The following is a 21,939-nucleotide window of genomic DNA, read 5'->3' as shown; positions in this document are numbered from 1 at the left end:
GGTCAAGCTGGCTGGGGCTGATGGGAGCCGGAGTCAAACAACATCAGGAGGAGCACAGGTTCTCCATCCCTGACCTACACAGCGTCTTATGGGATTGAGGGAAGAGAAGCTTACCAAATCTCGGTCCTCCATGACACGAGGGGGTCTGGCAGGGGTGGCTGGGCTGGTGCCTTTCAACCTCTTGTACTGGGTAAACAAAATATTCATTGTTGCAAGGAGGACCTCTGACAGATTGTGTCTGATCTGCGAAAACAAGGGAAAATAAAATGCAAAAAGGAATGAAAGGCAAGGCAGGGAGCCAAGGGTCAATTTGTGCCCCACAGGCAGTCAAACTGGGTAGTGCACTTTCTTGATACACCACATTCAACCAACAAGGCTTGAGAAAACTAGACACACAGGAATATACTTATGTCATTAATGGACAGTTTCCCAGCTTTCCCTTTGCAAATTGCAAAAGATCTGGGACATGCTGGGGTGCAGATGCAGTTTATGTCGGGTGCTGGGTAGGTCTATTGCAGCTCACTTCTTCCCTCTGTAGATCCTTTCCAGTTAACACACCAAGGGTGAACTGAACATGCCCTTGTGGAGGCATCCAACACACTCCTGCAGCTTCATTTTGCATGGGGAGATTGGCAGGGAGGGGCAAGATGTCTTTTAGGGAATCTTATCTATCATCCCTGAACTTCGCATTGGGGAACCCCAGACAAGCTTCTGGGAAATCCTGGTGTTCCCTGGAGCACAGTCTGAAGAATAGTTAAGATAAATGATAAACTAAGGAATAAGAATTTTAAAGCATTCTTGTAAACTAAGAATTGCTGCACAAGTAGATGATAGAAATCAAGTGCTGATACTATAGGGTTCCAGAATTAAACCTTGGATTAAATAAAGTTGGGATAAAATTGGATGTGTTCATCTTTCTTTTTCTTTTTTAAAAAAGGTCAAGAAGAAAGCACACTTCATTCACTCACTAATCATTAAGGAATGAAAAGCAGGAAATTCATCTTTTCACTGAAGGGTGAGAGTTTTGAGCCGGGATTAGTGTACTGATCAGGAGCAGAGTTCCACAATGCCAAATTGCTGTGTTGGTTTTTGTGACCAAGCTGCCCAGAAGCAACTGATGAATGATAAGCAGCTTTTGGCTGAAAGCTGACAAAATGGATGACTCAGGAAATCAATATGTTCTGAGGCTAGAAGCCAAAAACAAAACAACCCCTCTCCACTTCCCCTGGCTGCCATTCATCCATCCAGTCTTTTGATTTCCAAGTTCACTTTGCAGCATGAACCAATTATCTTATCGACAAGCCCTCTTTAAGATGTGTTTGAAAGATTGGAGGTAACTTTCGATTCCACCTCTTTAAGCAAGAGGAAGAGATTTGCCACCCACCCCAACCATATTACTATTGACAGAAAGGCATCAGGATGTTATCAGTCCCCTTTAGGCTGTGTTTTGTAGGGGGCTCAACCTGACAACAAAACAAATATTTCCCTTTTTAAAAAAAGAATTCCATAATAAATTGACACAGGAACAGAATCAATATATGGGGACTGACCAGTTTCCCCAACCCAGTGTCATGCTGGGATATCAGATTTCAAACATAAACGCAGAGTGCGAACAGAGCTTGTTCACATCTTGGACCCAAAACAAATGCTCCGGCGTGAAAGTAAGTACACAAGTAAGGCAGCTCTCCCCCTTTCTCTCTTTGGTGCTGGGAAATGGGGATCAGCATGCAGAGCATTTCACGGCACTGAAGGGGAAAGGGGGAACCCATTCCCTGCTCAGGTGAGTCACTATGTGTCTGGGACCCCACAACAGCAAGACCTCCTGCCACTCTGGAACACAGCAATTACGTTTTGGAGGGGAATGATGCCACCTCTCTCAAGGTGGCAGAGGAAGCTAAGTTACAGCATCTCCAGGAGAGTTTTTCCTACTTCCAGCTAAATACATCTGCGCTTCAATTTGGAATCATGCTTTGGGACCTGCAGCAGCTTCCTGTCAGGTGTGGCAGCACACAAGGAGGATCACAGAGAATGACACAGGCATGGGTGAAGCCACCCCTTACACTCGCTGATCCTCAGTGCCAGGAACTATGCAGCGTCTGTTGGATTGCACACTTGCCCTTGTCAGTGGCACTGGGGGAGCAAGTGCAGGCAGATGCATCCTGAGAACAGGAAAGGGATCCCCCAAGCACAGCATCTGCAGGTCCCCATGGCAGAGGTGCCTGGATGTGTGCAACTCATGGAAGAAAAGGGGAAGGACCAAACAGCCGTGGCTTGCTTACTTCATCACTGAAATTCCTGAAGGCTGCTACTCTTTCCTCCACATATTCTTGACTCAGGGGGACCAGTTTCAGCTGCTCCATGATCTGTAACGAAAGCACAGGAGTAACAATGGACTGTCCTGAAGGAAGATGACAATTTGCAGGCAGTTTGTGTGTGTAATATCTTCTTCTGTGTTCAGTCACTTTTCCTTACACACACACACTATCCTTTTGCACTGAGTGCATACAGTTTAATTTAAGCTCTGAACCAAACTTCTGTATGTACCCTAGTATATACCTTGTAATTGGCAAGTTTTAGCATATACTTTAAACTATGCAAATCTACCACCAGAAATACTGTGCTAAGGACCACTTAGTTGTCCTCTTTATTGGGCCTAAGATCAGGAAAATTCTCTCATTTAAGTTCCTGGTGGTCATCAGAAAAGCAGCATCTTCATAGTGCTTGCACTGTCGCCACATCAATGCATTGTTAACCTTTAAAAGGCGTTCAAGGAAATGCCTGAGGATTCCCCCCCCCCCAATGCATAACAAAGAGCATTCATAGCACAAGGTGGAGTATTGAACAGTGATCATTTTATCCAGTGATAAAGCAGCCTTCCCCAATGGCCAGGCTGGCTGAAGCTGATAGGAGCTGCAGTCCAAAACACCTGAAAGGCACTAACAGTCTGAACCACTTCAGGGGAATCGGAAGACTGAAACACTCCATCACGAAAATCCATTTCCTGTAGCACAGAACAAACTAGCACACTATGCAGAAAGGGGAAGAGATGGAATCCATCTTTTGCTCGGCTAGGAGTTTGATTCTTGTTTTCAGTATAGAAAAAGCATTAAAATACGTGTCACCTTCAATTCCACCTGCTATCTGAAGTTGAACAGACCCAGATCAGCTTTACCTACTTGACTACTGTTTGTGATAACCAGACGGATTTTTTTTTTTTAAAGGATTAAACCAAATTCATGGAAGACTATGTCTTTAAAAGGAACTAGATATGACAGCCAAAAACAGAACTTCCATATTCCAAGAAAGTATACCTTGGTATATAAAGCACCAGAGATTGTTAGGAGCGGAAAGGACTAGAACCAGGAGCATTCAGATCAGTGCTGACACCTGAGACTGTAGTTCAGAAGGATCTGTGGGCTATGATGCCTGCTCAGACGCTGGAGAGAGTCCATCCATCCAGGTAGCTCATTGGTTACTTCTGACGTGGTAGCATTTTAACAACTTTCAGGTCAGGCTTCACAACCATCAGCCATAAGTACATTTGCCAGCATTAGCTCTATGCTTGTAAGGCATGGATGGGGACTCCAACTCCCACCAGCCCCAGCTGGCAAGGCCAATGGTCAGGGCTGGTGGGAGATGAAGTCTAGCAACAGATTCCCCACAACCTGCTGTAAGGGCTTGCTCTCTTGCCTGCTTCATGCTCACTGGATTTTCCCAGAGGTCCCAGTCCTGGAGTCCCATGCCCCTTTATTTCTATTACACCAGCTTTCTTGGGCTACATAAGCACAGGACCACAAGAAAAGCAATCAGGAGGCAGTGCCATCTCCACCATGCCTTGTTTGTGAGTGTCCAAGGCTATCTACATGTTCCTTGTTGAGCTCGTCAAACTGCAGATCCCAATAGCTTTATCTTCTCAAACAAAAAACGTGAAACTTACATCGAAGGCCCTGTCAATGTGACCGGCATGATATTCATCAAAAAAGGTGATGAGGTCTAACAGGAGGTAGAATGTGGAGTCAATGGGTTTCTTTGTACTTATTCCCTGTGCTTTATATCTGAAAAAAACAAAAACAAAACAAGTCACATTCCATCTGAGAAAAGGCTGCAGTACTATATGTGTGCAACACTTGTTAATTGCAAGCAGCTGAACTTTCAGGAAAGGACATTTCCCCTGGAATGAGTATATTTCACATTTACATAGTGCTTCAAACTGCTTCCCACACATTCTCTCAGCAATTTGTCCAGCAACCCTGTAAGGACGGTTAATCTTGTTCTCTCCATACTGCAGCCTGGAGGGAGGAACGGAGGTTGAAAGAACAGAGAACTGCCCAGGGCCAACCAGTGACTTCATGGCTTCAAGCTGACAGGAGGGCCAAGGAGTTCTAGTCTGTTTGCTGCTGGATTCACTGGCCCTAGGCTGGAGCTGTGTCATGCACACACCCTTCTGCACCACCCTTGCTCAGTGAGTTACCTGCTTGGGGACTGCAGACCAACTCACAACCATGGTGAAGAAAACTAGAGTTGCCACCCTACCCAGCTGATTCAAGGGAGGGAGAAACACATGAAGTTACTTTATGCCAGGTCTATCTTGGTACTGACTCTTTCACATCACCTGCTTTCTGACTTTCTTTTAAGCTGGAAATGTAGAATTTGCAATCTACTGCATGCAACACATGTGGAAGATAACTTTGGACTGCCGCTGCTCTGAGCTGATGGCAATAAAGTGGGCAAGGGGACAGAGGGGCACAGAAACTCTATGGGGAGCAGGCAGGATCAGAACTTGACAGGGAGCTCCTCCCACCAGAAGGGGTGAAACTTAGCTTGATTTGCATGTCTGTTGGTGAAATAAATGGGAGGAGCCAGGACACTGAAGGAGAATACAGGCTTTTCGCAGCTTGTGTGGGAACCTCCTCCTCTGTGGGTAGTTTCTATGGACTGACAAAAGTCTTTCATTCATTCATTCATTCCAGAATGGAGTTGGAGAATTACTGAATTAAGTTAAGTATAAAACTGTTCAGATTATATTTTTAGATTCACCCTCCTGTGGACTTTCTCCTCTCCAGTTTTGATAATGGCATAAATTTACACACACACACACACACACACACACACACACACACACACACACCTGGCAAGAGTGCAGGACTGAATGTTAAAAATGCACAGCAACAAAAAGCAGTGTGGAGCACATCCAAGCCATGTGTCTTTTCAACAAACTCATCATTAAAGGTATTTCTCAAGCTACAGTGACCATGGTCATGAAACTCAGTTCCCCTACTGGAGGATGTTCTCTCACCTCTCAGCAATGGAATGTGCCATATTCTTCAGCCTCTCCTTATTGGACTGTGGAGCGCTGATCTGAGGGACCACGGGACTCAGCAACTTGTTCATCAACTCAAGCACTTTGTCTGGATTCTGAGGAAAGTGCAAACAGGGAAGAGAAGAACTGCAGAGCCCAGAGACAAGAAGATGCATTTCAAAGACACACAACCAAGGGAGTCCAGGGTAGGGGGCAGGGGGAGACTTTTTATTTTGTAAAATGTAGAAACTCCCAAGAAAAACTGAGATCTTCAGCAGTAAAAGCAATGTATGAGAACATGAAAGAAGTCTTAAGAAAGACATTTGGGTTGTTGTAGGGGTGGAACCTGCAGCCCTCTTGTGGTGGAGAGGAAAATGTGTGTGCATGTGCATGTGTGTGATAGAAATGGAAGAGAGAAACGAGGGCCCTCTGTCTATTTTGGATTCCAGTCCTCCCTCTGCCCCAATGACAGCGTGTGACTCCCAATAGATTAGCCCTGAGGGAATGCAACTTTCATTAGGAAAAAAGGGTTCTTGGCTCCTGATCTATGGCATCATCCTTTGGAGGGAGTGGAGGAATAGCACAGGAGTAGTAGTACTGCTCTGCTCCCTGAGAGCCTCCACTTTCACTAAAAACAAACAAACAAATGTAGTTTCTTGTCCTTTTCTCATCCTAGGTCTGGTGAAGTCTCAGAAAACAGAGAAGCAGCTGAGTGGGAATTTCAGTGGCTGGGGCTTCAGTGCCGTTGTCCCTCTCATCTCAAGCAAAACCAAAAATAATTGTGCCAAAACAGCATAGGAAAAATCTGAGAAATTACCCAGATGTGTTCAACCTGCACAACTGATACAGATCACAAACTCCAGCACATGTTTGCACAGCATCTGGATTGTGCAAAATTTTGTTTTATTTTTAGCACACAGTTGAGGCTGGAGTCCAAAGAGCTGCTTTGGCTCACCCGAGGGACTTCTACTAACCCAGTGGCCCTTTTGACCTTCTTTCCATTGAGCAGCTAATCCAGCTTCAAAGGCAGTTTGGCATATGAAATTGGGAGGGGTGTCGATGTTGGAGGAAAAACAGATCTAAATAAAACCCCTTTGAGCTGACACTGTTCCAATAATTTTCCTGTAGTGCTCAGATAACTGTTGTGTGTTGCTCTGCTATTTTTCAATCTGACATGGCTAAACTGCTAATTAGTTGATAACTTACACATTGCCATTACTAACCAGATATTACTATCTGGTGGTCCAATCCTGTGAACATTTCTACAAAGATTAACTATTCAGAGTGGTGCACAGAAGGAATCCTGAAAGGCCAGATAAAACAAAGGCCAGAAACATACAGGACCAGATAACTAAAGGAAAAAAATAAGCATACTTTGATTCAGAGGCTGCAGCTGGCCCTAGTGTTGTAAATTCAGGTCACATTTCCAGAGTCCACAATGCCTCCTAGCTAATCCCTACTGATCTAAAAATTAAACGAGCTTCTTGGCCAGCAGTGATGGTAAACCTGCTTACCTTGGCAAGGTCATAAAGTTTGGCAGCTTCTTCAAAGAGACCTTTACTTTCTGCCACTGAAGCAACTTTATTAATAAGTGGTTTGGTGTCTCTAGTAAACTTATCAATCACTCCAGGCTGATGAAAGAATACAAATAAAGAAGGGAGATAAAATACTTGGACAACAGAAATACTATAAACTTTTAGATGAGTCTTATCAACTGGCAACAACATTTTTGTATGCAAGATTATGACTAATTTTATTTGTAAATTATCTCTGGGAAAATATAGAGATTCCTTCCTCACCCCTTGCCTTCCATGCTCCCCCCCTTTTATTCTTATTTATGGATTTTAAAGGTACATATAAATACACAATTTTGTGCCTAGATTCAGATTGTAATCTAAATCTGTTAACAATCTTGTGGCAGCGAGTTTCTTAGTATCAGAAAGCAAATGCCATTGCCTTTCCTCCCTTTCTGATTCTAAAATCACTCTTTGGTCTCTGTCTGCTGGGGCTACAGGGCAAGGTGGAATTATGGGCATTGCAGGGACAGAATACGTTGGCACTATTTGATTTAAGTTACCGTCAGGCCCTTTGAGTAAGTCTCTAGGGTTAGGAGAACCATAGCTGGAAATCATAATATACACATACATACATCTACCTACCTCACATTTTTCCCTGGTGGGATATCAGAAGAATGAAGAGGAAGGGGCTTTCTCTTGATCTGCCCCTTCATACTAGTTTTCTTTGCCCTTCACTAATAGGAGGGGTTTGATGAGGAATCTGAAAAGGCTGAAGGAACACACCTGTCCTTTTTCTGGGTTTAGTTCCCTAACCTGTGCTAATTGTTTCTTTCTATCATCCTGTAATGCTGAGCTGTCTGAATAATCTCCTGCGTGTTTATTTGAGGCACAAGAAGCTGCTTATTTGGGTGGCTAAAGACCAGCACAGACTGTAGGCCTTGGAAAGTTTGGGAATTATGACACCCACTGTAACTGCTGTTGAGGTTAACCGGGACAGATTTGAAACTGTAGTTTAGAACCTGGGTTAAGAAGAACCCTGGTTTACCATAACCGTGTTTAAGTTTGAGAAATTAATTTCAATACTCAAAAACCAACAGGGAACCTGAAAAAACAATAATTACAGCCAGCAATCAAATAGTAGTGGGGGTGGGGTGGTGAAACATTATATATGAACTTACTTTTCTACTGCCATCATTCTCCAGCTTTCCAAGAATCATATCAAACTACCCATGAAAAGGAAAAACAAAATAAAGTTAGGAGGGTGTGCTAACACTCTGAGGGATGACTGCAATATTGTGATTTAAGGATTTAACACCCCTGGTGATGGGGTTCCACTGCTGCACTGGAAGCTCCTTTTGAAGAAGGGTGATTTCCACCCTAAACTAAGGAAGGAAAAGGTGCAACTGGAACCTGGCATACCTCTCTGCTCTCAATCACTAGTTCGCTCACACAGCGCAAGAACATGTTGTCCCCTTGGCTGTCCTTCTCATTCCTGCAAAAGAAGAGCAGAAAGGAAGAAAAGCACTGCAGTTTGACTGCTTTTAACACAGCAGCTGTTAAAATAACACCCCAGCCTTCAAGCTGCTGCTACAGGAGCCCACCTGAGAAAGTAGAAGTACTGCAGGGCTTCTCGAGGGTCAGTGGACTCAAACTTGCGGGTGTAGAGCATCAGCAGGCGGACAAAATTCAAGCGTCTGATGGCCGGAGGGTCACCTGCCTCATGGCTTACTGAAAAGTTAAGGGACAGGAAGATGAATCTCTCTTTTCCCCCAAGCAAGGCAGCATTCATATGAAAGATGTTCATTATGTCTGCAGGGATTAACCACAGGCAAGCACTTTGAATAAAGGAACTTTATCAAAGGGATGGACTACCAAGGGCAAGAATTGTAGAGCTGGAAAATGTTCTGAAGAGGACAACCAAAAATCACTGCAGGGTTGGAACAATAAGGTAAAGGATAAAAGTGAAGGACCCCTGGACGGTTGAGTCCAGTCAAACTTGACTATGGGGTGCAGCGCTCATCTCGCTTCAGGTCCAAGGAGCCAATGTTTGTTCACAGATAGCTTTCCGGGTCATGTGGCTAGCATGACTAAATGGCTTCCGGTGCAACAGGACACTGTGAGAAGTGCCATACAGCACGGAAACACCGTTTACCATTACCTTGGAACAATACTCCTATGAGGAAAGGTTGCTGTATTTGGTGTGTTTTGGCATAGAAAAATGGTGAGGAGGGGCTGGGTAGGGGACATGATAGTGGAGTATAACATCATAAAGGGTGTAGAGAAAGTGGACAGATGATCCAATAAAGCTGAATATTGGAAGACTCGTTACAGGTAAAAGGAAGCATTTCTTCACCCAGAGCATTTGGAACTTGCTGCCATAAGATGTAGTGATGGCCAGCAACCTGGACAGTTTTAACAAGGGATTAGATAAATGCATGTAGAATAAAGCTACCAATGGCTAGTAGTCATGACTGCTGTGTTCTAATGCCAGTGCCAAAGGCAGTAAGTGCCTCTGAATAATGGCTGCTGGGGATAACGTGTGGAAACTGCTGTTGCGCACATATCCTGATTGTAGGTTTCCCTGAAGCATTTATCTGGTTGGTCACTGAGAGAACTGAGCTATGTCTCTTCTCTAACCAGGTTAGGTCCAAAAGATCTTCATTTCATTGATCTGGGCACAATTTCTCATTTGCAATCAAGCAATTAATCCGTTTTTTTAAAGCTAACACTTTTTTTTTTTTTTACAGATTTCTGCCCTATTTCAGTCTTCTGCTCAGATGGTTTCTTTTATATTCTGTGCAGGATAGAAATGAGATGGGGAAAGGACAGGATAAACACAATCCATACTCACAAAGCTGTGCGCTCTGCCCAGAAGATTTCAGGAGCAGCTTTAGTTCAAAAAGGACCAAGGCAACATGAACGGCATGGCAGCGCAGGCGCTCTGTGCGGAAGAGGAAAGCAATGGCAGCTTCAAACTGGGCTGTCAGAAACAACACTTGGAAGTAGAGAAATGGCTGCTGGTTCACTGCAAAATGCGACTCGCCTGAAGAAAGACACAAGAATGAAGGGTTAGGTATTTTCACAGCTAGCATGGATGGTGCCTGACACAGCACACTGAAGCTGAAGGAAACTAGTCACAAAATCAAACATTGTTCGCATTGCAACAAATTGACCTATGATTATTTAGAGAAAAGTTAAAATAAAAAGTAAAGTAGCAGAGGAATCAATATTATCTATTGCTTAACCCCCCCACCTGAAAATGTTCAAGGTGGTTGACCATTTATATAACTATAAACATTTATTAAAACTATACTAGTAATGTCAGATTCACATGCCAGTAATTCAAGTCATGAATTACCAATTTCTCAGGCACCCTTAACTATTTAAGTTGGTTTGTTCACCTTTTAAATGGTTATAACTCAATGTTTCTCAAACTTGGGTCTCCAGCTGCTGTTGGACTACATCTCCCATCATCCCTAGCCAGCAGGACCAGTGGTCAGGGATGATGGGAGTTCTAACTCAAGGTCTCGACTTGTTACACTGCCTTTATTTTACAAAAACTACCAGGCGTGCATACATATACAGAACTCCAAATATCACTCACTCACAGTCTCTGGGTTAACTTACCATAATCTTCAAGCAATTGCTTCTGGAACTGAGACAATGTCAGCCTGTCTTGGGGAGAGTTGGAGCCATCATCATCAAAGCACACCTGGTTCAGCTACACACAAGAGGGAGAAAGTGATGCTAAGGCTTTCCTTGCATGCAACAAAAAGCTTCTCTTCAAAAGTCGAACAAGTGAAAAGCAAACAAAGGTTGCCACCAATCAAAATAAAATCAGATAAACCATCTATGCAAACAAAATGTGCTCTTATAAACGGGCAACTGATCCTGAATCTGAGAGGCACAGCCACATATTCTACCTCATCCATGGGTTCGCAAGATAGCTTTGGGCAAATGACTTCTCTCTCAGCCACAGTTTTCCACATCCTAACATGACGACTAGAAAGGCCAGCCTTTTTTAGGCTTCTGCTGAGACAACAGTGTGTTAAGCGGGGATGGGGAACCTGTGGCCATTCAAATGTTGCTGGACTACAATTCCCATAACCCCTGATTATTGGCCATGCTGGCTAAGGCTGATGGGAGTTGGAGTCCAACATCATCTTGGAGTGGGGAGGGGGGCACAGATTCCCCATCCCTGTTATATAGGGAAACGCTCCCAATAATCATCTGTCCATAATCCTGATATGACTCTGCCTTTGCCTGATGAGACCCTAATTTGAAAGGTCCTGTGCTACAGAGCGTTTCCTCCCTGAGTGTCACGTCCAGCTGGAACAAGACACTTGGTCTGATGTTGAAAGATTCTATTTTGAAAATGACAATGGTACCACTATTTTGCCCAAGAAGATTGCGTTAATACCTTACAGGTTATATCTGGAAATACTTCAGCCCGGGACTGGATCTTCACCAGTTCTTTTATTTATAGATCTGCTTGTATCCTGATTCTTCCAGCGTAAATCAGACCCTCTGAACACCTAATACAGGCATAGTCAAACTTGGCCCTCCAGATGTTTTGAGACTACAACTCCCATCATCCCTGACCACTGGTCCTGTTAGCTAGGGATGATGGGAGTTGTAGTCCCATAACATCTGGAGGGCCACGTTTGCCTATGCCTGACCTAATACAACAATCTAAATGGAAAGTAAAATTTAACACAATTTATCAACAAATAAACTTCAGCAGAAGGAAAGAAAAACCCTCAAAGTGAACAAAAAATATCAAAATTCGGAAAGAAGCACATCAGAAGTCAGAAAAAGCACAGTTAAACAAGGCTATTTTGACCTGCTGCCCAAATGCACAGAGTGAAGAAGACTCCCCTAGAGACCTGGCAACACAGCAGGCCACAGTTCTCATAATCCTTTGCAACTCACTGGTGGGAGCTGGGATACATAAGAGGGTATTCTCCAGAGGAAGGCAGTGTTCAAATGAGGGGGGAATTGGAAGTATAGTGAGCAGTGCTATCTCTAAAACTTTGAAGGGAAGCCACCGTTACCTTTAGCCAAAGATAATCTTCTGTTTTATCAGCAACTTCACTGTGATTATCGGCAATGTCGCAGCGTCCTATGATACAGTAAACCGCTCTTTTGTAAGGGTCGGTGTTGTTTCTCAGGGCTCGTCTGTAGTGGAGGCGAACTTTGTTCTCGGTGGCAGGAGACAATCTACAATAAAAGAAAGACAAGTTATTAAATGGAGCTGTGGCCCAGCTTACAGCCCACAATAAGACAGGCCCCTCCTACCAGTGCGCCAGTTGATCGACCCACACTGGCCCTGAGTGTGTTGCTCACAACATCTAACACTGTGTGCATGCAGCAAGCAATGTAGGTGTAAGGAGCCCAGCAGAGCAACAAAAGCAACAGCTTTGCTTCCACGAACTTAAAGCACTGAACTTGCCACGTGCAACTAAAAATGGGCAATGTTAACACCAGCCTTTCCAGCTGAGAAGACATGTGTCAATTCATAAGGGTTTACTAGTTCAAGCAAAAACCTTAGGAGGATAGATTGATAAGCTCCCAGCTCCCTTACAATTCTATGATGCACTTCAAAGTAGACTCCTTGACCCATCCCACACATTTTCTTGGCCTCTTTTTGAGACATCCCAGTACCTTCTATCTTTGCTGTGCATGTATTCCTGGAACCAACTTTTAAATTCTCCCAACTGGTGCTGAGCTCGATTCACCACTTGCAAGGCTGCCATTAAGTCGCCACATCGCATGCAGTAGTAAATTATTGCCCAAACAGGGTGACCTTCTACTTCTCCATCCTAAAGAAAACAGACAAATGGTAAAAACAGAGAGGAAACCTTTCTTGATGTTGTGATTATGGTCCAGTTCCCACAGGTGAGAAACCTATGTTTGGGGTGTCCTGCTTCAGGCTGCAGGTAATGACTGAACGCTCTTCCACACAAAACAATCCCCTGTGCATGGAGAACTGGGTAGCCTTGCTTCATTCCTAACATGCTAGATTTCTACATGCAAGATTTTTCTTTGTACATTCATGGAAGCATCTTTAATTTAACTGAGCCGACCAGGAATGGCAGCAAGGGAGGGAATTTTAGCAGATTTCAGGCCCATCTGTACACAAAGTGTAGATGACATGGTGCCCTCCAGATGTTCTGGGGCAACCCAGTCAGATGGGTGGGGAACAAATAATAAAATAAAATAAAATAAAATAAAATAATAATTTCAGCTAGCAATGTCAATAGTGAGGGATGAGGGAATTTGGAATCCAAAATACCTGGAGGAAACCATGATAGCTACCTTTGCACATATACACATACCCGACACACAATCTGTTCTGGAGGGCTGGGGGATGATGTGGAACAATCTGGAAGGTGGCTAAGGGAGCTGCAGAAGGAAGCAGTGAAAACTGCCTCTCCCACTCACTGAAACTTCTACTAGATTCAGATATCCTTGCTGTTCACAGGAGAACACCACTGAATACAACCCACCATATTTTCTTTTTTTAAAGATTAGACTACCCACAGCCCTTCCCCATAAGCAACTGCAAAGAGATACCTTTCTCATGCTCTGTTCTTGGCATACATGACAACCCCCCACCCAACCCCCAAATTTATGCATGGGTTAAGAGATCCAGAATGATCTGAATGGGTGAATACAGTCGTGGCAGAACACCTTGGCTGTGCAGATACCTACCTGGAGTCCTGGGACAGACACTGGGAGTTTGATGTTCAGGAAACTGCGGACTAGCTGGTAGGTTCCAGGTACCCCTCCCAGTTGGGCTTGGTGCAAGTTTCCAAAGACTGTCACTAACGTGTAGTTCTTGTAACTGCAAGGAACCATCCATTTCTGAGTCATAATACGTCTCACACAGTTGCATGCTTACTTAACATAGTTTTAAAGAAGTATTTAAATATATGCTTACATTTTCCACCTTAATGAGCTACACCAGGTGATGGATTCCACTCAGCTTTATGGCGAGTATACAAACCACAGGAATAGCATTTGAGAGGGGATTGTGCTGCACAACTTGGAAGTCCCCGACCTGTTCCTTTAAGACTGTTCTCTCTCCCTAGCCCTCCATTTTCTGCAAATGAAACAGTCATGTCCCAGAGTTCGAATAATGTTGCTCTTTTCACCAGGGTGGCTTATTTCCAGTTTATGGCCATCTTGAGTGTTTCCCATCTCTGTCCTGGGACTGCATTGGGATCGCCTGGTTAATCCTGATGGTTAAACTCCTAAAAGCAGGCTGTTGTCACACAGTCCTGTGACCCTAATCACACTAGCCCATCAATGAGATTATTCCATATTTGAGGTTTCCAGAAGCCTTTTTATAAGCAGCTAAAATAGGCTAGCTGCAATTGGATTGGACTGTTTCTTTTGTTTCAATGTTCTGTTCTGAAAAGTATGTCACCCTGGTCTTTGGGAATAGAGAGGTACATGAGGTGCTACCCCCTGCTCCCTGCTGTGGTTATTTCTTTGGGGTCTCCAGAGGTCACTCCTCTCTGGAGTCAGAGAGTGCCAAAGGGGTGTGGTGACAGCTTTGAGCACAGCTATAGTTTACCCAGCCTGGCTGCCGGGGGAAGGACATGAGTGAAAGGTTCATCCCTTCCACCCATTAAAGGGATCCCAGTTCCAGTCAGCCTCCTTGCATGCTGGAAGATTCCACCACCCACCCACCCAGGATCAGATATTGCAACCATGTTCCGAGTCTGCTTTCTTTGGTACTGAGGTGGCAACGCTTAAAGAGGACACTTGGGTATGAAAGCACAACATGTGAAGGACAGATCAGAAAAAACAGTTACATGTATACATCTTCCTTGCATTGCATTTTCAGTTAATATATGAATGGGTGGTAGATCTTTTGGAAGCACTATCGCATCTATAGGCATCTGTAACAACAAATGAAAGCTCCTGAGTTCTAACTATTTTGCTGCGCTACCTTTGCTCAAGGTACTGGAGGGCCTGCTTGACAAACTCCATCTGCACTTCCATGCTTGTCCGGACCTTCAGCGCATCGCTTGCAGGAACCAGCAAAACATCAGTCATTTGTTTCACCATAGCCCACAAGTCAGAAATGTTCTGCAGAACAAACAAACAAACAGGTCAAATGACTAGAAGAAGCTACCACTAAAAGAAGCTGCATCCTTATCTTCATGAGAATGGCATTTAAAATGGACAGGCTACGTGGTAACAGTTCACAGGAACACTTGAGTGTTGCTGACAGTACTAACTATCCTCACTTTTCTAAGATAGTAGTCTTCAATGTTTTCACTTGTCTGAGGACATATTGCTTTATTGTTGCCGTGTCTGTACATATGATGCTAGTGGAACATATGATGCCACCTTAGATCAGGCCACAACCTGGTAGTGGGCCCTAACCCATGAGTTGAAGACCAATGCCCCAAGGCTACAACTGTATTATAAAGGCTTTAAAGCAGCTGAAATTAAGTTGTACTCTTATGGCCCATACCCCAGGGAATTCTCTCTCTCTCTTTTGCTGGAAAAAGTTTCCCAAAGACTGGGAAAATCTAATGTGGGATGGACATGCAGCTTCCAGAAAGCCAAGTATTATATGTAGTGTCCATCGTCTCATAAGTTCCAGTGTGATTAGTAGACCATATGACACTAGAGTCTGTTCAGTGTCCCCCAAAACAAGGGATGGAGTTCAATGATGTACTAACATGATCATTCCATCAGCGCAAGCATTTCTGCTTGCCTGGATGAATGATCTCCCCCACCCATTGTGTTGTTCTGGAGGTTCTCCTGAACCTCCAGAGAAGATTTTTGGAAGAGGCATGGTGGTGAGCACTGTGGTGCTGGGGCAGTCCTTTGCTGGCTTCTGCTACTATACCAGGTTACTTGAATTTGGACCAAGATGCCTACTGCCACCAACCACTGCTGTATGCAAAAATGCCTGTATGCAGCAATCTATGGGCATATGGAAGAAGCAGCCATCGTTTCCTCCATCAGCAGGCTGCTCAGTTCAGTTGAGCACAAGCAGAGCATCTCCTTATGCTCACTTCACAGGCAGTACCTTATCATCCAACTCTGCTACAGAAGCACAAAGGTCGACCAAGTTGGGTTGCAGGTATCCATTCACAATCTTCTCGTTATAAACATATATCTGAAAACAAACAGAGTAATCAGCTTCCTAGCACAAGTACCCCTTCCCCCAGTGCTTTCTCCCTCCAACCCTTTCCCTCCCTGCTAACCACAGAAGAATCTGAAACAAGCCTCCAGATCACATGGTCTTGGGGGAGTGCTCCTGCCAGCAAGTGCCCCCGTTTCATTGCCTCGCAGCAATGGTGCATCAGGGGATACAGAGGAATACAAAATGTTCTGCCACATTTATTCTGAAGCCCCAGGCAGGCCTCAGGGTCGGGAGCAAGGCAGGATTTCTCACTGTTCCACATGGCATATCTCTAAGGACAACATAGGAGGATCATATGCTGGCAGGTATGTCTGGGATTTTTAAGTACAAGCTCACATGGTGACACAATGGCCATATCTGCATAAGTCCAGGTTGCTGACTTAGTGTGATTCATGTGGAACAAGCCTTGTGCTGCTACATGATACTCGATTGCTCCCACTACACTCCTCATGTGTGGAAGAATGCAAGGGCTGTAGCTCAGTGGCAGAGCGCTTGCCTTGCATGCAGAAGTTCCCAAGTTCAATCCCTGGCACCTTCAGGGACAGCTGAAGAAAGTCTGAAGCCCTGGAGAGCCACTGCCAGTCAGTGGAGAAAACACTGAGCTTCATGGACAAGTGTCTGATTCTGTTTCCTATAATTCTGTTTTCTATGTCCTGTACTTTCTGGTAAACCAATGTGTTGCAGGAGTCAGTATGTCTTTTGGTTCTCTTGGTCTGATCCACTCAAATCCAATCTGCTTCACACCACTGCTTTTATATCTGGTGTCAAATTCCATTTTTAAAATGTCTGTGTTTGTTTCATGCCGATGTCACTCAAGAGGGTCAGCCTCTGAGGAGCTGGCCTCTAAGCCTGACCGTGGGCCTAACTGGGAGTTTCAGGTAACATAGCTGAGATACTGAGGTTTCTAATTTACTCACTTGTCGAGCGTAGGCCATCTCAATGTTGTCCAAAGAACTACGAACTGGTGGTGGTAGCTCACTGATGTAACTGGGCTGTTGGAAGAAAATGAAAATGCCGGTCAGAGTATATGACACAAATTCATTTAGCAATTGGGTGGCACTTTTGTGCCAATACCAAAACTTCGAGAATCCCACCAGAGCATGAAGCTGCTGGGCAAGAGGCTTTTGCTGTAGCAAATTCCCCACAGCTGTGAAGCCATCTCTCTCTTCCTGTTCTTTATCTCCCTGCAACCCTTCAGAAGCAACCTGGGGACACATTTACAGGACCCACTTCTGGTCGCCCTGCCACAGTGAGGTATTTTATTGCAGTGCCATAAGCACCAACTGGCTAAGTGGCCTGTAGGCGTGAAAAGAACCCTTGGAAAGACGTATGTCCTTCAATATCAAAATCTTGAGATATGCCACTACCAACCCCCTCCCCCAATGCTCTTCCCCCACCCTTGTCTCTTAACAAGAGAGCTTTCAAATTCATAACTGCCAGTCTTTATTGCTTTGAAATAATGGTACATACACGAAGAGAGATAGTATGACAATGAATAATGTCAAGGTTAGAGTCAGATTTAGGTTTTGTAATACTTAGAGGTGTTGGAAAATAAATCAATTAAGGGATAGCTGCCTCCTACTCAGCAAAGTTTCTCTGAACTCCACAAAGGCAGCTTCCTGCTATGTTGCTAAGAGAAATCCCTATCAGCATGACTTCCCTGGTTCAGTTTGCCTGTTTGGCAGTGCTGGGATCACCAAACTCAGTCAGGAGAACATTTTTGTTTTGATGAGAAGACCCTGGTTTCTCTGGCATTCATTTCAGCATTCAAGACTATGCAACTTCAACCCTTGCATGACCCAAAGAAGAAGAAAAAAACTTGGTGTGTGAAAAAACCTGTTTTTATTTTGTGTAATCAATAAGTATGAAAGCAGGCAACATCTGAAACTAGCCATTTGGTGTGATCAAAGCATTTAAAATAATTGTCTTCTGTTTGCATGAGTCTCAAAGAAATGTGCAACATGCTTGGAAAGCACAGTCAGGCTTTATTGTCAAGTGTCATGGGCAGGCCCACTTTTTGGATTTCAATGCAGGAAAATAAAACATGCACTTCTAATTCCCAATGGACTTCTCCACCTTTACAAACAACTCAACAGCACAGAAAGCTACTACAGTGGTACCTTGGGTTTCAGACACTTCAGGTAACAGGTTCTTCAGGTTACAGACTCCACTAACTCAGAAATAGTACCTCGGGTTAAGAAGTTTACTTCAGGATGAGAACAGAAATTGCGCGGCGGCACAGCGGGAGGCCCCATAAGCTAAAGTGGTACCTCAGGTTAAGAACAGTTTCAGGTTAAGAACGGACCTCCGGAATGAATTAAGTTCTTAACCCGAGCTACCACTGTTCTCAATTGTGCCTCTAGCCCTTCTGCATTTAGCTTCATTTGTTGCAAACTGCAGGCACCCAAAATCTGCATTATTCATACACGCATTCCAAAGCAAAAACCTTGGCAGCCATTTTGGCAAAGCTCCAAAAGACTTGGCCATCCGCTGCAACATTGGGGGGGGGGGACTGCAATGATGCCAGTACACTTGCCATCTTGGCTCTATCTCGAATCCAGAAAACCTGAAGAGATACAGGAGTTTAAAGAGACCTGGGGATATCGGAACTCTGACAGAGCAGCCATGCACTTTAGATGGCATAGAAGCAGGTTGTGTGACAGCTGCACTTTAAAATAAAAAGATGGGGGTGGGGAGATTCAGAAAAAACAGCAAGATGGCCAAAGGGTGTGGGGATGAGGGAGAGCAGAAGATCCCATTTGAACTGGAACCTTGGCCTGAGCACTCCTGGAATACACAGCTAAGCCAAACATGATCCATACTGTGTTTCCTTTGACCAGACACCATATGCCCTTCAGGGAACTGTGGAAACCACTAAAAGAGAATGTGTGTTCAGCTTTCTTTGAACCGTAAAACATCACTGACTAATTGGTCTTCTTTCCAGAAGCAACATGTCTGTATTTTTCACAAGCCCAAAGCTTGAAATATAGCTCCCCAGCTGACCTGCTTCCTGCTGTGTGGGTCTGTGCCTTTCAGCTGATTCTGCATATCCAGAGGTATCAATTAACTCTCTATTATATTCTAAGGATGGGGGTCTGCCTCTCGCTCGCTCACAATTTTTCTGAAATAGGATTTAAGTGCAGCATGAATTGGGAAAGTTAAGCAACTGGCTTTTAACGCAGCAGATGCTTGGCAAACCTCCCAGGCCTTTGACTTCAAGGCTGGGGGCAAAACATCGCATCAAGGGTTTCAAATGCTCTCGCAGCGACACACCAGTATTATATAGGCTCTGCAGGAGAGAGAAGAGCATTACAGAGCAATAAATCACGTCCTGTCTTTTAACTGATTTGTGAAGTGTATTAGATGGATTATTTTTTTCTTCCTTTGAGATTTCAACATTTGTGATAAGGGCAGTCTACCACTTAACGCTAAGCTAGTCATCCTTTGTACCCACTGTTACCTGTTCAAAAGATGTTCCCAATAAAGGTAAACTCAATTTCACATAAACCCCCAGAAGCTGTTGAATGCTTCCTGAACAACCTGCTAAGTCTGCAAGGTTCTGCTACTGAAGAACAGTGAGTGATCACCCAGTTTCCAACATATTTTGTCTGCATCCCCCAAACTGAAAAATTTGGTAGCCCACTGAGCTTAATAAGTTGTCAGTAAAACATCTTCCACAGGGTATGCTTCTGTGATTAGCATAGGCTTAAGAAAAAGAGATCCCAGCATCATTTCCAGATCACAATATGAAGCATAGGCAATTAACATGAGCAATTTGGAAAATGAACTTCAGGGTTCCACACATTTCTACAATGAAGAACACTTCTAGATGCAATTAGGAAGTGGAGAGTTCGAGGAGGATCAAAAACATTTTTTAAAAACTACAGGCACTGAAGACTGTGATTATGTGAAAGCACCAGGGGGGAGGGGGGGAGAGAGACGCAGGAGGTAGTAGTGAGCAAGCTTAGATTTCATTTTAAAAGCGAGTTCCTTGACATCATGACTGTGAAGATATGCTTGAGAGTGTACAGGAAGAGAATGAAATCTCAAAAGCCAGGGAGAATGAATGAATGAATGACTAAATAAATAAATAATAATGCAGCAGCAGCAAGAGAGCCCAAGAGATACCTCATTCTCTTGAGTGAAGTCCAAGGCATCTTCTCCTGAAGCCAGCAGTGTGTGAAGGATCCTTTGTTTCACCTGTTCCCATTCGACCAGCATTGATTCTCGGTGATACTCCTCAGCCATAGCAAAGGTCTAGGAAAAGCAAGATTAATGCAGAAAACACCGACCCAAGAGACCACCCTTCAGCAACCTGGTGCTTTCCAGATCCCATCAGCACCAGCTGCATGACTGTGCCCAGAGGGCACCAGGGTGGCAGAAGCTGCATCAGACCCACCCAGAACAGGACAAGCAACATACATGTCAAGAACCAAGTACTACTACATTTTTTTACTAAAACTGCCGCCCCCCCCCAATCCTGGTGAAAATGATGCCTTACGACCAAGGGTCTACATACTCTACTCACTCATCCCCAATCTCTAAATCATTGCAACCAGAATTATGTAATTATTATTTTATTCAGCTTCCTAGAACTAGTTTCTAATTAATTTGAAATATTTGTTCTAAAAGTGGGGAAGCATTAAACTGGGAACTGAAAGGCTTCAGGGACAAAGAAACAGAAATGGAGCTGATGCATTGGCAAGTAAATATTCTTGGGAAAATTAAGGTTTAAATGTCTGCACTGAGAAAATTTGTTATTTATAGCAGAAAGAACTAGAACAAATATATAGTACTGAAATTTGGAGCTTTCAATCAACATTTTATGTGAACATTTAGCTTTACAAAAGTTGACTTCTGAGGACTGAGTGTGATCAGAAAGAAGACTCTTTCTAAAGCTATGCACTGAATCAGAACAAAGTTTTGAAGAACCAGATTAAATTCTATCACTCTGTCATTCTCTCCATTCTGGTACTATCAAAAAATGAAGTTGTTTCTAAATATATTTCATTTTGGGATAAATCAAATGCAAAACAATATGGCTACTCTTGGTTTAAGTGAAGAATATTTGATCGTTCCGAGTGAATCCAAATTTAATCAGAAACAAAGACTTGCAGACACTACAAGCTACAGAATCACTTTGTGTCATCGTCTTGCACTCTCAAAATAGTTACCATAGATTTATTAAAATTATTTGTTATAATCTAAGCCACGTCTGTGTCCTGACCATCTTGTTAAGAACTACATTCTTGATGACTTGAAGTTTTAGTTGTGAATCAGTGTCCACATATACCACATACACCAGTTCACGTTGAATTATTTGCAGGCTCCAAACGGTTAGTGATTTACCAGATGTCTTGAAACTAAATATTTTGATTGCTTGCATTGCTTTTGTTCATTGTGTTACAGTAAACTATGACACTGTCAACTGCAATACAACATTAAATATGTCTTTCTAAACAGGCAGCCATGTTTGACAAATACGTTTTGTCTGTATGCCCATATATAACTGAAGCACCATGTCCTCCTCTCTATTTTATTATTGCTACACTTTCACTGCAGGCTGCAGCTGTTTTCCCAGGAACCAAGTTGGGCATTCTTTATGTCTATAATAGGATAGTAGCTTGTAAAAAGGCTGATTCATACTGGCCACAAATTTATAAGGGCTGGTCAGCTGGACATTACTGTCCCTCCATTTTAAAAGAGCAAAACTCCATTCTAAGGCAGTCAGACCTGCATTTATGTGGCATTGCCTTTGTTTAATTTTGCCTCACTCACCAGGAGTGTGTCTATGTGTGGGGGTTGCATATCAACCTGACCTTATGCCATATGGGCTCTCTAGTGTTATCACTCTTCTTAAGTGATAAGAAGTTTGCTTCCCAGCAGAAGTGTGGTTACCTGGTTCTTCTTCTCTAAGAGTGTTCTCAAAAACACATAATATTTCCATTCAC

General features: G+C 43.7%; 1 protein-coding gene across 3 annotated transcripts in view; it reads right to left on the bottom strand.

Annotated features, from left to right (window-relative positions):
• The window catches only part of NUP93 (nucleoporin 93), a 68,971-nt gene that overhangs the window by 2,942 nt on the left and 44,090 nt on the right, over nt 1-21,939 (bottom strand). For all 3 annotated transcript variants that reach the window (XM_081203661.1, XM_081203662.1, XM_081203663.1), the window contains 17 exons: nt 20,117-20,245; nt 16,906-16,980; nt 15,872-15,961; nt 14,777-14,916; nt 13,531-13,663; nt 12,481-12,638; nt 11,871-12,036; nt 10,444-10,537; nt 9,668-9,859; nt 8,418-8,544; nt 8,236-8,308; nt 7,995-8,039; nt 6,814-6,930; nt 5,297-5,415; nt 3,938-4,055; nt 2,280-2,363; nt 115-243 (listed from right to left, as the gene is read on the bottom strand). In XM_081203661.1, coding sequence (XP_081059787.1) covers nt 115-243; nt 2,280-2,363; nt 3,938-4,055; nt 5,297-5,415; nt 6,814-6,930; nt 7,995-8,039; nt 8,236-8,308; nt 8,418-8,544; nt 9,668-9,859; nt 10,444-10,537; nt 11,871-12,036; nt 12,481-12,638; nt 13,531-13,663; nt 14,777-14,916; nt 15,872-15,961; nt 16,906-16,980; nt 20,117-20,245 — 1,989 coding nt within the window. The remainder of the gene's footprint in view (nt 1-114; nt 244-2,279; nt 2,364-3,937; nt 4,056-5,296; nt 5,416-6,813; nt 6,931-7,994; nt 8,040-8,235; nt 8,309-8,417; nt 8,545-9,667; nt 9,860-10,443; nt 10,538-11,870; nt 12,037-12,480; nt 12,639-13,530; nt 13,664-14,776; nt 14,917-15,871; nt 15,962-16,905; nt 16,981-20,116; nt 20,246-21,939) is intronic.

The sequence above is a fragment of the Podarcis bocagei genome, assembly GCF_964188305.1.
Source record: "Podarcis bocagei genome assembly, chromosome: 7".
In the NCBI taxonomy this organism is placed as follows: Eukaryota; Metazoa; Chordata; class Lepidosauria; order Squamata; family Lacertidae; genus Podarcis; species Podarcis bocagei.
This window is presented reverse-complemented; position numbering and strand designations above follow the sequence as displayed.